Source organism: Acipenser ruthenus, chromosome 1 (genome assembly GCF_902713425.1).
Source record: "Acipenser ruthenus chromosome 1, fAciRut3.2 maternal haplotype, whole genome shotgun sequence".
NCBI classification, from domain to species: Eukaryota; Metazoa; Chordata; class Actinopteri; order Acipenseriformes; family Acipenseridae; genus Acipenser; species Acipenser ruthenus.
In genome coordinates this window covers 111,855,724-111,868,780 of record NC_081189.1, presented here as the reverse complement: position 1 = coordinate 111,868,780, position 13,057 = coordinate 111,855,724, and the positions used below count along the sequence as shown (strand labels likewise).

Below are 13,057 nucleotides of genomic sequence, written 5' to 3'. Positions count from 1 at the left end.
GAACAACACATATCCACTAAAAACTAATACCTACTGTAAAAATAGCAATGTTGTTTATGGAAATAGCCTGTGAAAAATGTGATGAAAATATGTTGGAGAGACTGGAACAACTTTATATAAAATAATTCAGAACCACCTTTCATTAATTAGAAAATAAAAAAAAAAGAATGAACCAATAGTACAGCACTTCACCAGTCAAGTACGTGACATACATTATGTAAAGTTTGTAGTATTAGAACAGCTAAAATTAGGCAATGCGACATATAGAAGAATAAAAGAAAGTAAATGGATAAATAAATTGAACACGATTATGGCAAAATAAATTGAACACGATTATGGCAATTGGCCACTAAGCTATCTATTACCAAACTGCCGACAAAGATTGGCTGTACGGGACCATTCGATCAAATGTTTCAAGGACAGACTCCGCCTGAATCCTTCAGTTGTTTTTGCTAGCAGAAATAGCCATGTATAAACATCACAGTATTCAAAGTGGAAAAGGGTCGGAGAAAGAAAGACCTCACTGTGTCATTAATGACATCATATAATTGTTCGTTTTCGGCCGTGTCGATCCACCTGGAGGCTGGTATTTGCTATGGAGGTGAACGGTTATCAGTGTCTAGGTGAGGGAGATGCAGAGACTGCAGAAGGGAAGCAACAGCGGCCGTCTAAAGAGACTGCAAGGAGCAGCAAAGCGCCGGATGGTGCGGAAAACGCAGTGGCAGCTGCATTAGGAGGATGCGCACCGAGGGACCGCTTGGCGTCAAACTCCAGGACCAGGCAGAGGATTGACTCCCTGAAAAAGAACAGGCCGCGTAGGTGGTAGATTGAATGGATATTATTTATTTATTTCATATTTTCCAGAGCGACGTTGTGACGCATATCAATGACTTTTTTTTTTTTTTTTTGCAATACTTCATCACATTTAATTAAGCTCTTGCGTGTATTCTATAAAGTTCCCCATTTAGAGAATGATAAAATGCGAGTTCTTAAATTATTGAAAGAGGTAGACAAACGTTTTGGTTTGGTCCTTGTGAATAACAAAATGACCTTTTATAAATGGAAAATTATTCTGCAACAAAACAATCAAATAAACCAATAAGCAGTTATTTTAACAGTAAAATAAATTGATCGGACATTATTATTATTATTATTATTATTATTATTATTATTATTATTATTAAATTTAGTCGTAATATACATATGAATGATGCATCAAACTAATTAAATCAATGATCTTGACAATTTATTTTAATATCGCTTTGGTAAATACATTTTAGATTTTTTTTTTTTTTTTTAACACATATTAAAAGCAATACTTTAGAGATTGTAGTCCTTTAATGATTTCATCAGTTTGTCGGCTCTGAAGTAATGGCACTACTGGTACACTCCTAGTGAATGAAATGCATACCTGTATGACACACACCAACTCACTGTAACGTTACAGCTGTCCATGTGCAATCGGAGTATGGTGATGTATTTAATCGGCCTCTTAATAATTATAAACCCTTCCTTATTATTATTATTATTATTATTATTATTATTTATTTCTTAGCAGACGCCCTTATCCAGGGCAACTTACAATTGTTACAAGATATCACATTATACATTATTTCACATTATACAGATATCACATTATTTTACATACAATTACCCATTTATACAGTTGGGTTTTTACTGGAGCAATCTAGGTAAAGTACCTTGCTGAAGAGTACAACAGCAGTGTCCCCCACTGGGGATTGAACCCACAACCCTCCGGTCAAGAGTCCAGAGCCCTAACCACTACTCCACACTGCTGCCCTAATAATTAATATTTTTATTGTTTTTGTATGTCAGCTTTCCCTTGGTTTGGGATGGATATTGGAGGGACCCTGGTAAAGCTAGTGTATTTTGAACCAAAGGACATCACTGCAGAGGAAGAGCAGGAGGAAGTTGAAAACCTCAAGAGCATCCGCAAATACCTGACGTCCAACGTTGCCTACGGTTCCACAGGGATTCGGGATGTTCACTTGGAGTTGAAGGACTTGACCTTGTGTGGCCGCAAAGGCAACCTGCACTTCATCCGCTTCCCCACACAGGACATGCCTGCCTTTATTCAGATGAGTCGAGATAAGCACTTCTCCAGTCTTCAAACCACGCTGTGTGCCACTGGAGGAGGTGCTTATAAGTTTGAGCCAGATTTCCGCGAAGTACGTATTCTTGCATAACCCCCTGTGTGTGTGTGTGTGTGTGTGTGTGTGTGTGTGTGTGTGTACATATACAGTCACCTCCAAAATGATTGGCACCCTTGATAAAGATGTGCAAAAAAGGCTGTATAAAATAAACAACACAGGTAATGAGCTATATTTTATGCTCAAATATATGGGAAAACCATATTCTTTTATTCTAATACAATTGCTCAGAGAAAAAGTTTTTTATTACAAAGTAATAAAAAAAAGAAATCTCAAAAAGATAGGTGTCAGAATTATTGGCACCCCTAAAGATTCTTATAAATAAAATCAAACACAATTAAATCTGCATTAACATTCTACTTCTTTAAGTTCATCTCAGTCTTAAGGAACTGTATTGTGGCCTTCCATGGCTTCCTGTTTTACTGGGGTATAAAAATGAGGAAACATGCATATTAAATCCATTTGTCATCCATCACCATGGGGAAAAGCAAAGAACTCACAAATTAAAAAAGACATGGTTGTTGACCTTCATAAATCAGGCAATGGGTACAAAACAATAGCTAAAAAACTAAATATACCAGTTACCACTATTAGGGCAATAATTAAGAAGTTCAAAACCACTGGAATAGCAGTAAACTTGCCTGGTAGAGGATGCAAGTGTATATTGCCCCCACACACAGAGAGGCAGATGGTTCCGGAGGCAAAGGGAAATCCAAGGGCCACAGTTGGAGAATTACAGAACTTGGTTGCATCTTGGGGTCACCAAATCTCCAAATCTACAATTAGACGCCACCTCCATGCCAATAGGCTATTTGGAAGGGTTGCCAGAAAAAAGCCTTTTTTGAGAGCAACCAACAAACGTAAGCGCCTGGAGTTTGCTAAACGGCATTGGCACCTTGATTGGAACCGGGTGCTATGGTCAGATGAAATGAAAATAGAGCTCTTTGGCCACACACCAGCGGTGGGTTTGGCATCGAAAGAAGGATGCGTGTGCAGAAAAGAACCTCATACCTACTGTAAAATATGGTGGTGGATCTTTGATGTTATGGGGCTGTTTTACTTCCACTGGTCCTGGGGCCCTTGTTAAGGTCAACGGCATCATGAACTCTACCTAGTACCAGGACATTTTAGCCAAAAACCTGGTTGCCTCTGCCAGGAGGCTGAAACTTGGCTGCAAGTGGATCTTCCAGCAAGACAATGACCCCAAGCACACATCAAAATCCACAAAGAAATGGTTAATTGACCACAAAATCAACATTTTGCAATGGCCATCTCAGTCTGCAGACTTGAACCCCATTGAAAACCTGTGGTTTTAATTGAAGAGGGCAGTCCATAAGCACAGACCGAAGGATATCAAGGATCTGGAAAGATTCTGTATAGAGGAATGGTTTAAGATCCGTCCCAATGTGTTCTCCAATCTCATTAAACATTATAGAAAAAGACTCAGTGCTGTTATCCTTGCAAGGGGAGGGTGCACAAAGTACTGAAAACAAGGGTGCCAATAATTGTGACACTTCATTTTTTTTGGAAATCAATTTATAATTTGAGAAATGTGTCATTTGGGTTGATTCCATTGAATCATTAATAAAGTCAAATATATTCCACATGTTGGAAAATTACAATATATCTCAGTATTGGTATTATTTTTTTTGCTCATCTTTATCAAGGGTGCCAATAATTTTGGAGGTGACTGTATATGTAGAATAGATGGGCTTCAGTGAGTTACAGGAAAATAATTCCATCTAGGGTTTCTGTGTCTTCATAAGCTACAAGACCGAAGGTCGAGTTTATAAACTGTCACAGAATACCGAGATGGAATTGTTTTCCTGTAACTCACTGAAGAGGCCCATCTATTATTTTTTATAATACATAGATACCCTTGTGATGCTAATATTAAAGAAGACAAGGTTCATTAGTACAGTTGGGGTTTTTTAAACATAGTGTTTCAGTGCTGTACAAACATTCTATGTCGTTATCTGTTAGTGCTTCAGCTTTATTTGGATGATTGCCTTTACCTTGTTTTCATTTTCCGTTCCTCTCCAGTTTCTCTGAGATATAAAAGTACCAGCTTTACATCTTTTTTTTTTTTAACCATATTCTTTGTGTTGATCATTAATGGACATTTCTGTACTGTGGGTGTTGTCGAGTGATTGAAAATGAGACATTTTGAGTTTGAATTGAAAGTGATGGTCTCGAGGAGTCGAATGGGTCAAAGTCCAAGTATATTTTCCTCTAGAGGAATTATTACTTTTTGACGTCACTACTGTGGTATTATGCCATTTTTTTCGAATGGCTCAGTTTGCAAATATAGCCTTCATCCATGTATTTATATATATGTATAAGCTTTAGCACAAAGAGCCAACTTCCCAACGTTTTGGTATGTTTAACATGCCTTTGTCAAAGTAAAGTGTGTTTGAAAACAAACATTGGAGGCACCCCCACCCCTTGTTATGTCGCCCCTCGCTACACTACGGATTCGGATACATTGCGGTCCTGGCTCCCCATTTTTACAGTCTAACTGCATATGCCTTAGCTGCAATATACATAGGCACTTAGAATTACTGTTCGTTTTATTTCGTACTGCACGTCACAAACAAAAATATACAAAACAAATAAAAACAAAGGATTAATATGCTGTTATCATATACGCACGCATTGCACAATAACAAAAACGCAAATTAAATATCTGCTTGCTGAAGCAGTTTTTATTTTAACCAACAATGTGTTCACTTGTGGCAGCAGCAATGCACCAGCTGCTAGCAAGTCGCAGGGCAGTGACGTTAGCTCCCCAGCAATAAGCCTCCTATGTTTGGAATAGGATTCTTTCAATGCAGCGGGTTTGTGTATTTGAGAAAGAAGAGGAGGACTCATGAAATTAATTGGAGACTTAGGTTGATGAGAAGCAATTACCCTCCGATTTAAAACGGTGTGCTGCTTTTTATACGAAAAATGACAAAAAGCGGGTTGCTTAGAGGATTTATATTGGAGCCTGACGTCCCCAATAAAACGAAGGTGTGGTTGTACAGTATTTGTTAGCCTATTTTTTTTTTCTGTGAGTCTCTCGCTATATCGCAGCCCTCGATATATAGCAGATTTTTATTGGATCCTGACACCCGACATCGAATGGGTGAACCACACATTTATTTATCTTTGAATTTAATGTCTTTATGATGACATTAGTCAGCTCTCTCTCTCTCTCTCTCTCTCTCTGTCTGTCTCTCTCTCTGTCTCTCTCTCTCGTGTGTCTTGTTTCCTCACGTCTCCCCACCCCCTGCTCAATAGATATTTTCACGTTCCTTATAAACCCTTTAGTCAATTAGTAAAAAGTTAAAGACTGGTCGTTGGTAATTGTCAATTAGGTGGGGATGCAGTCCAGACAAATGCCGTGATTGAAAGTCATTAGTGCAAATAAACAAAATCAAATACAAAATCAAAACATCACACTCATAAATAGTGCACCGTGAAATTACAAAAAAATATCTTAAAGAACACTAAGTAATACACACGTGAACAACAACAGAGTAAAAATAAATCAATAATAAAGTGCTAATGCACACCTGCAACATATTCAACCATTTATTTTCTTTTATTCTTCTGTCCTCTACATTATCTCATTTTATTTTTTCTAAAACCACAAATTTTAGTTTAGAACTTTGGTTCTGAAATATTTATATAATGATGTACCTGTCTCTCCTACATATTTTATTTTATGCAAAATATACCAGATACAAGGTTGCTATCCTTGCATGACAGATGTTTTTAAGACTTACACGCAAACACACACACATTAGAAGTACTGTATATATTTAAACATGCATTCTGGTATTATTACATTTTAATTAGACCAAGAAATATACCGTACTAAGTAATCTGAGGTGTAATGTTGGTGAGTCTTATCGGTTATGGTGTTTGAGGAGTCGGGTGGTAGAGAAATGGTTACATAAAAGGCAATAAATATGTTGCATTTCCCATATGCTTTATACACACTGCTTTGCTTTTACTTTGGGAATCTTTTCTATGGGCTATACCGGTTTGTCTTGCAAGCTGTCTCATATAGTTACTCTTTCATCAGATGGCTGATCTTGAGCTCCTCAAGTTGGATGAACTGGACTGTCTTATTAAAGGAGTGCTATATATAGATGCAGTCAAGTTCAATGGACACTCAGAGTGCTATTACTTTGAAAACCCCTCAGACCCAGACCAGTGTCAGAAGAAGCCCTACAACCTGGAGAACCCGTTTCCATTGCTTTTGGTCAACATTGGCTCTGGCGTGAGCATCCTTGCTGTTTATTCCAAAGACAATTACAAGCGAGTAACAGGGACCAGGTAAGTTGCTATACTAAATTATTTGAAGTATTTTCAGTAAAGATTCAAAGAAGCAAAAATAACCAAAAAAAAAAAACTCCATTTTTGTTTTGACCTTTTTTTCTGTTTCAGCTCTGTTTACGTAGAATAAATCATAAAGTACAATTACTGATCTCAAACGAATAGAATACAAACCAATTACAATCTAAAAAAAAAAGACTGTTATATATGTTGTGCTGATTTGGTCCATGTGTAATAATCCTTCCAGTCCCCCATGTTATTAACTAATTTTCCCCTTTCCTGACCTTTTTAATGTAAATCAGTTTTCTTTCTCGGGTGTGAGGGAATGTGTTTTTTTTTTTTTGTAATGCACATGATCAGTCCTCATAGGCAATGTGGAATATGAAACAGTTTTCTATAATAAACTCCAATAAACACTGCTCATCTCTTAAGTCTTGGAGGAGGGACCTTTCTCGGTTTGTGCTGTCTGCTGACTGGCTGCTTAACTTTCGAAGAAGCCTTGGAGATGGCAACCCGCGGTGAAAGCACCACAGTTGATAAACTAGTCCGAGATATCTATGGGGGCGACTATCAGAGATTCGGACTACCAGGATGGGCTGTGGCATCTAGGTAAGATTATTATTATTATTATTATTAGTTAGGACTGTGTACTTGGGTCTTTAGAAAGTGGAAGGTATTTTGCTTCAACAGGAGAGCTAACTGTACAAAAGTACATTTTGATATGGGTCCAGCACCAAATAAAAAAAAAAAAAAAGTTGTCTTAATGCTTTTGACCAATAATGGGAATGGTGTGTGACAGCTGGGTATTATGTACCTGTATGAGGAAAAGCAGCTCTTTTAGAAGTTGGTTTGCAGTCTTGTAAGCACATGGAACCTCTTGCACCTGTGTGGCTTGCCCATGTATTCCCAATTGGTTCCCAAAGGGTGTTTAAGACCTCTCATTATCTGCCCTGAGTCTGTCACATTTTACACATGGGGAGTGACCACATGTCTTTAGAAAATTACCATGGTTCTTTATTTTCCATTATGTTTAAGTCATAACAAGTCAAGCAAGTAGTACATTGGTATAAATAAAAATGTGTGTGTGTGTGATTTGCACACAAGCTGTCTTGTAGATTCTGTTTTCTGTTTGTAGAAATTGAGGTTTACAGAGTTTTATGTTATTGGTTGAATGCCAAAAGCTGTTTTGATGCTCTCAAAACCAAATTAAGGTTTAGAGGTATAAACAGTTATTAAAGAAGGCTAGAAATTCTACTTGCGCTAATACATTCCAAAGAGCCTTAGGCTTGCTGTCTGGGTTTGACTGATTTGTTTTCCAGTCTTTACTTGCCTCCATATTGTATTTTAGATTGTTGGATTTTCAAGCTGCCAGTGTTAATTAAAGGAACAGCTCGACATGTACAGCACAAAAGTACAACTGTACCGAAAAAGTTGATAAAATGTTATGGGAAGGGAATAATCAAGACTTTAGAAAGATAACTTTTACCTCTATGTTGAAAGACATAAATTGTAAGCTAATTTGAAAAAGTGGATGTCAGTGAAGATTACATTTCTTAATACTGCTATCATTTAAATCTTTAAAATACAAACCTTCCTGGCTTTGTTTTTTTATTTATTTTTTCATATAGACAGAAATTAATCTAAGAGACTGACGTTCCCTGTTGGATGTTTTGATTTTCATAACCTTGGCAGATTCATCACCATTTTGATTACTGGAAAATTGCTTTTGGCATTTGTTCTGGGGCACATCTGCAATTAATTTAAATGTGGTCGCCGCAGACTCATCTAATAAAGTTACTTGAAGCTCTTTATTTGATAATGTGGCTTTTCCCCATATCTCTTTAGTTTTGGGAATATGATGTGCAAGACAAAGCGTGAATCTGTTTGTAAAGAAGACCTTGCCAGAGCTACGTTGGTCACTATCACTAATAACATTGGCTCAATAACAAGGATGTGCGCACTGAACGAGGTCAGTTGGGTTATTCTTTTAGAAAATGAGTACCATGTAATAAACTGAAAATAATATGGAATCTCTTATGTAAAATGCACATGAGGCTATTTACCCCCAACGTTTGTATTACTGAGACTGAAAAATATATCCCATTATCCTTTGAGTGTGCACCAAAGTTATTAGTATTATTTTATATTCTTTTTTTTTTTTTTAATTTAAAATTAACATTTCATCCTTTTAAGATTCTGATTGTAGTCATGCAAACTGATTGCGCCAACTGTATTATTGATGGTTTGAAATGTGTGATTCAGGGAATGATCAGTTAGCATGTCCAGCAAGCCTATGCTTTCCCTATATTATTGAACTCCTAGTTTGTGGTACACAGGGAATCTACTGAAAGTGAGATCTCAGCAATTGGAAGAAGCTGACTACAGCAAAAAAAAAATAATACAATAAAATTAAAATAAAATCTATGTCCGTCCACTTTGAAGCCCGTTTTAAGGAATAGAAAAAGTGCTCTTTGCTTCCAGCTTCTTTACAGTGCTGCCTTGTAGCACCCTTGTCAAGCAGCATTGTACAGGGCTATGAAAGCAACGAGTCCTGCTCTTCACAGTGGGCCACAGCCGTGCAGTAAACTATAAATATCAGGTCTGTATTGGATTGAACATTATTACGTTAAGATTATCTCTTCCAGTGGGGTGAGAAATATGGAAAACCATGTCTTTTTTAAAGGAAGTCAACTACTGAATAAAGTTCAATTACATTTTTTTTGTACAATATGTACAACTTTAACTATATTTATTATTTTATTGTGTGAAGAATATTGACAGGGTGGTATTTGTTGGCAACTTCTTAAGGATCAATACACTCTCCGTGAAGCTTTTGGCATATGCTATGGATTATTGGTCAAAGGGACAACTAAAAGCACTTTTCCTGGAACATGAGGTAAGAATGAACCCTTTTGCTATTAAACCTAAAAACCCACTGGCAATTTCATTTAGGAGGAGAGATATTTGGGTAACTTGGATCATAAGCCACCCTTTGGAAAATAACTACATTTCAAAATGGACCATAGCATTTTTGAGTAAATGTGTATGCATGGATTTGGTATGCTTGCAATACATTTCTAATATGTATAATTTTTGTTCTTAATTTTGCAGGGTTATTTTGGATCCGTTGGTGCCCTACTGGAGCTGTTGAACCCAGCATAGTTCTTCAGCTAGACCTACTGTATTGGACCATATGTTCAAAGTGTTTCCTCCCTTCTTTAATTAATTACAGAGAAAAAATAAATCCTGTTAATGTTACAAAATGAAAATCAAAACATCTTTGGAGTCCTTAAGAAAACTTGAAAGGTATAACTTAGTTGGTTGGTTCTAGTTTTGTAAAATTGACTTTTCTTTTTTTTTTTTACCTCATTAAAAAAATAGAAGTTAACTAAAGATTGGCGTAAACCCTGAAAATATACTCTATTATGTACTCATTGAGAAAAATACCTGAGATAAAAGGAGACCAAATGAGGGGTTATGTTTTATAAGGGGATGTTTTAACTGCAATCAGTGCTTAAAGGAGTACTAACCAAAGGGTTAAATCTTTGCACTGGCAGTATTATGACTGCACCCCCCTTTTCTTCAATTTGGAATATACAAACGATAGATAAAAAGTAACTTTTTTCTGGAACTTAATCATTCCATGTGTTGCACTCCAAACTCACTCCAGTGGTCTAGCTGCAAACAGAAAAGGTAACAGGGTGCAGCATTTTATCTATTGGAAAAGATTCTCAGATCAGCAAAAGGGTGTGGGGTGGGTGGGCACCAGTAATAATGTTAGTAAAGCTAATTTTAAGAATTGGTTAGCTCCTTTAACACAATTGGTCAGTAATTCTAGTTTTGTATATGCTTTTCTGTTGTCCACTGTGTGCCAGTAAATGCAGTCTTTCAAATTAAAGCTAAAACGTTACAGACGTGAGAGACTTCTTTAGCAAGTCTTATGAATGCCGTGGCCTGACGGTAAGCTCAATAGACCGAGAGCCAGAAAATCCAGAGCTTGGATCTGTGCTCTACCTTTTGAAGTGCTGTGTCATTTGACCAATCATATGCATGTTCTATGGTTCTACTCCGCTGCAAAATAACATTTATGAACTGGCAGACAAGCATGGGGAATCCCAGAAAAAAATGTAATGTGAAAATTGTACTGATATTATTGTTTGGGACTGTGCTTTATCATTAAAAACATAATTGTCATCTTGAATTGTTGATGCTTGTGTATATAGTCAAAGCTAATAGACTGTGAACCTGTTTTCAGTTTGAGGGTTATTTATCCCTGTTAAACATATTTACAACAGACCATAATATTGTAATGACCATATATCTATAATGTGTCATATATATAATTTGTTACATTAAAAGTGTAACACTAACGTGAGGGTTACCCTATTCATTTTTTAAATACATAATCATGTTATACCACATGATATCTACTGGTTGTTGGCCTTTCTTACAAATATGTACAGTATAATATTCAGGTCCAATTTAAATAGGAGTAAATTCCCTTAAACACAAATTGAGTAATTCAGATTACATTATTAATTATCAATGCCCTTTCTTTGAGGGGGGCTGGTTGTCTTAGTTTCCTGAAGAATGTTTGTTTATTTTAATTTTTTTAAAATATTTTTGTGGTTTCTAACTTTTTATAATTGCAGAACTATAAGGAGGTTGTAATCATAACTGAAATTCATAAAGTAAACTTGGAAAGCGAAAGCTGTTCTAGAAAATAGAGATGTGTCCACTGTAGCAGTCAACTTGCTTGCTCACAATACACAATACTGTGTTCTTCTGCATGTTTCAGGTTGTACTTCAGCATTATAGTATTAACTTCCTGTATGTAGCTCCCCAGGTGTTTTCTGGGGCAGTCAAATCTGAACGCTTTTATTTAATGGACCAAAAGTTGGATACTCTTTCTTTTATCAAATCTGTTTAGTAAATAAGCACAATGCCTGTTGAAGAAGGTTACCTACAGGAACCCCATTGGAACATGGTTCACACATCTGATTGTATTTATCCCCCTGTTAATCACCACTTAAGATTTATATTGTATAAAAGCAGCAAGTACCCAAAACTGTGAAAGGATCTGATTAAAAAAGGAACATAGTTATGGCTAGGTGCCAATGGTTCTTTATGGATTCTTCACAAGAGCAAATGTTTGAAAATGGTGTTCTCTTTAATTTAATTTCACAGTTTTCTTTTAAGTGTTTTGATATGCATATAAATGTTGTTGATTGCTATATGTTTCCATCTTTTTCTTATATTTTTTTCTTATATTCTTGGAATTAAATATTTTAATTTTTTTTGTTCTATTCTTTAATCATGACAGTGTTGTATTTTTTAAATATATTTATTTATTTATTTTTGTTACGACTATTTTAGTTTTCCTTAAGGTATATTTTGCATATTCTTGATATAAAAAAAATCTGCTAATTGTCGTTATCAACAAAGGGATTACACTTTCTTTAAACCTTCCAAATTAAAAAATTAAAATGAAGAATCCTTTTGAGCTTTGGTTCAGTAAAGTTGCTGCCACTGTTTCAGCTGCCAACCCTGCATCTCTTAAAACCGTTACAGGCTGTGACTTTGTATTTTCAGTGTTATTGAAACTCCTTGGGCAAAATCAAATGGTACCCATCACTTTGACCAATGATGGCTTCCATATTGTGGCCACTGCTACAGTGTTGAAGCCTATCTCAATAAAAAAATTTCTTAGCAGACGCCTTAATCCCAGGCGACTTGCAATTGTTACAAGATATCACGTTATTTTTACATACAATTACCCATTTATACAGTTGGGTTTTTACTGGAGCAATTGAGGTAATGTACCTTGCTCAAGGGTACAGCAGCAGTGTCCCCCACCTGGGATTGAACCCACGACCTTCCGGTCAAGAGTCCAGAGCCCTAACCACTACTTCACACTGCTGCCCATTTGAGGTAGTTATTTTATCATTGATATGTAAAAAGGTTGCATATTATCATTTTCTACTTTAGAATGACTGCAGTTGTTTTGCTGGAGTGTGTAGAAAAGACCATTCTGAATTATATGCAAACAAGATTCCAACTTTTGTCCACATTTGTCTTGCTGAGATTCAGAGAGAAAGCTCTACAACATATAAAGTTACCAATGCAGTATTTCAACCAAACTGAAAGAGATTAATGAAAGACTGTCCATAGGAAGTGCATGCCAATTCATCATTGCTTTTCAAAAGTGCAGTAGCTAATGTGTGTGTGTGTGTGTGTGTGTGTGTGTGTATGTATGTGTATATATATATATATATAATTTACTTAAACAGATCTAGAGGTTACGCATACCTTTTATTTATTTATTTATTTCATTTTTTAAAAGATTTTGTGTAAATAGAAATAGTCACCTGCTTTCTTGTTATCCTGCTTAGGGTGCTGGACATAATTGTCAGTATTTAGGATGCTGTTAAAATAGTACATTACAGAGTTCTCTATAGTATGCTATAGACAAGAGATACATGCTCTTATCTGGCAGGCATGATGGAACACTCTTATGTGGCATCAATAGTGAAGTCCCCACACACTGGGCCAGAACTCGT

At 36.2% G+C, this 13,057-nt stretch overlaps 1 protein-coding gene across 4 annotated transcripts; it reads left to right on the top strand.

Annotated features, from left to right (window-relative positions):
• The first annotated feature begins 363 nt into the window (after nucleotides 1–363).
• On the top strand, nucleotides 364–11,794 carry LOC117420808 (pantothenate kinase 2, mitochondrial-like). Of its 4 annotated transcripts, none has more exons than XM_034034454.3 (7): nucleotides 364–815; nucleotides 1,837–2,189; nucleotides 6,244–6,497; nucleotides 6,930–7,106; nucleotides 8,343–8,466; nucleotides 9,306–9,393; nucleotides 9,609–11,794. In XM_034034454.3, exons 1-6 carry the CDS (start codon nucleotides 596–598, stop codon nucleotides 9,390–9,392), a joined length of 1,215 nt encoding a protein of 404 aa, XP_033890345.2. In that variant the 5' UTR covers nucleotides 364–595; the 3' UTR covers nucleotide 9,393; nucleotides 9,609–11,794. The 4 variants fall into 4 exon arrangements, with proteins under 4 accessions (XP_033890345.2, XP_033890346.2, XP_033890344.2 ...); XM_034034453.3 differs by having other exon boundaries at nucleotides 368–815; nucleotides 9,268–9,393; XM_059034139.1 differs by having other exon boundaries at nucleotides 696–819; nucleotides 9,268–9,393.
• Nucleotides 11,795–13,057: the final 1,263 nt, after the last annotated feature.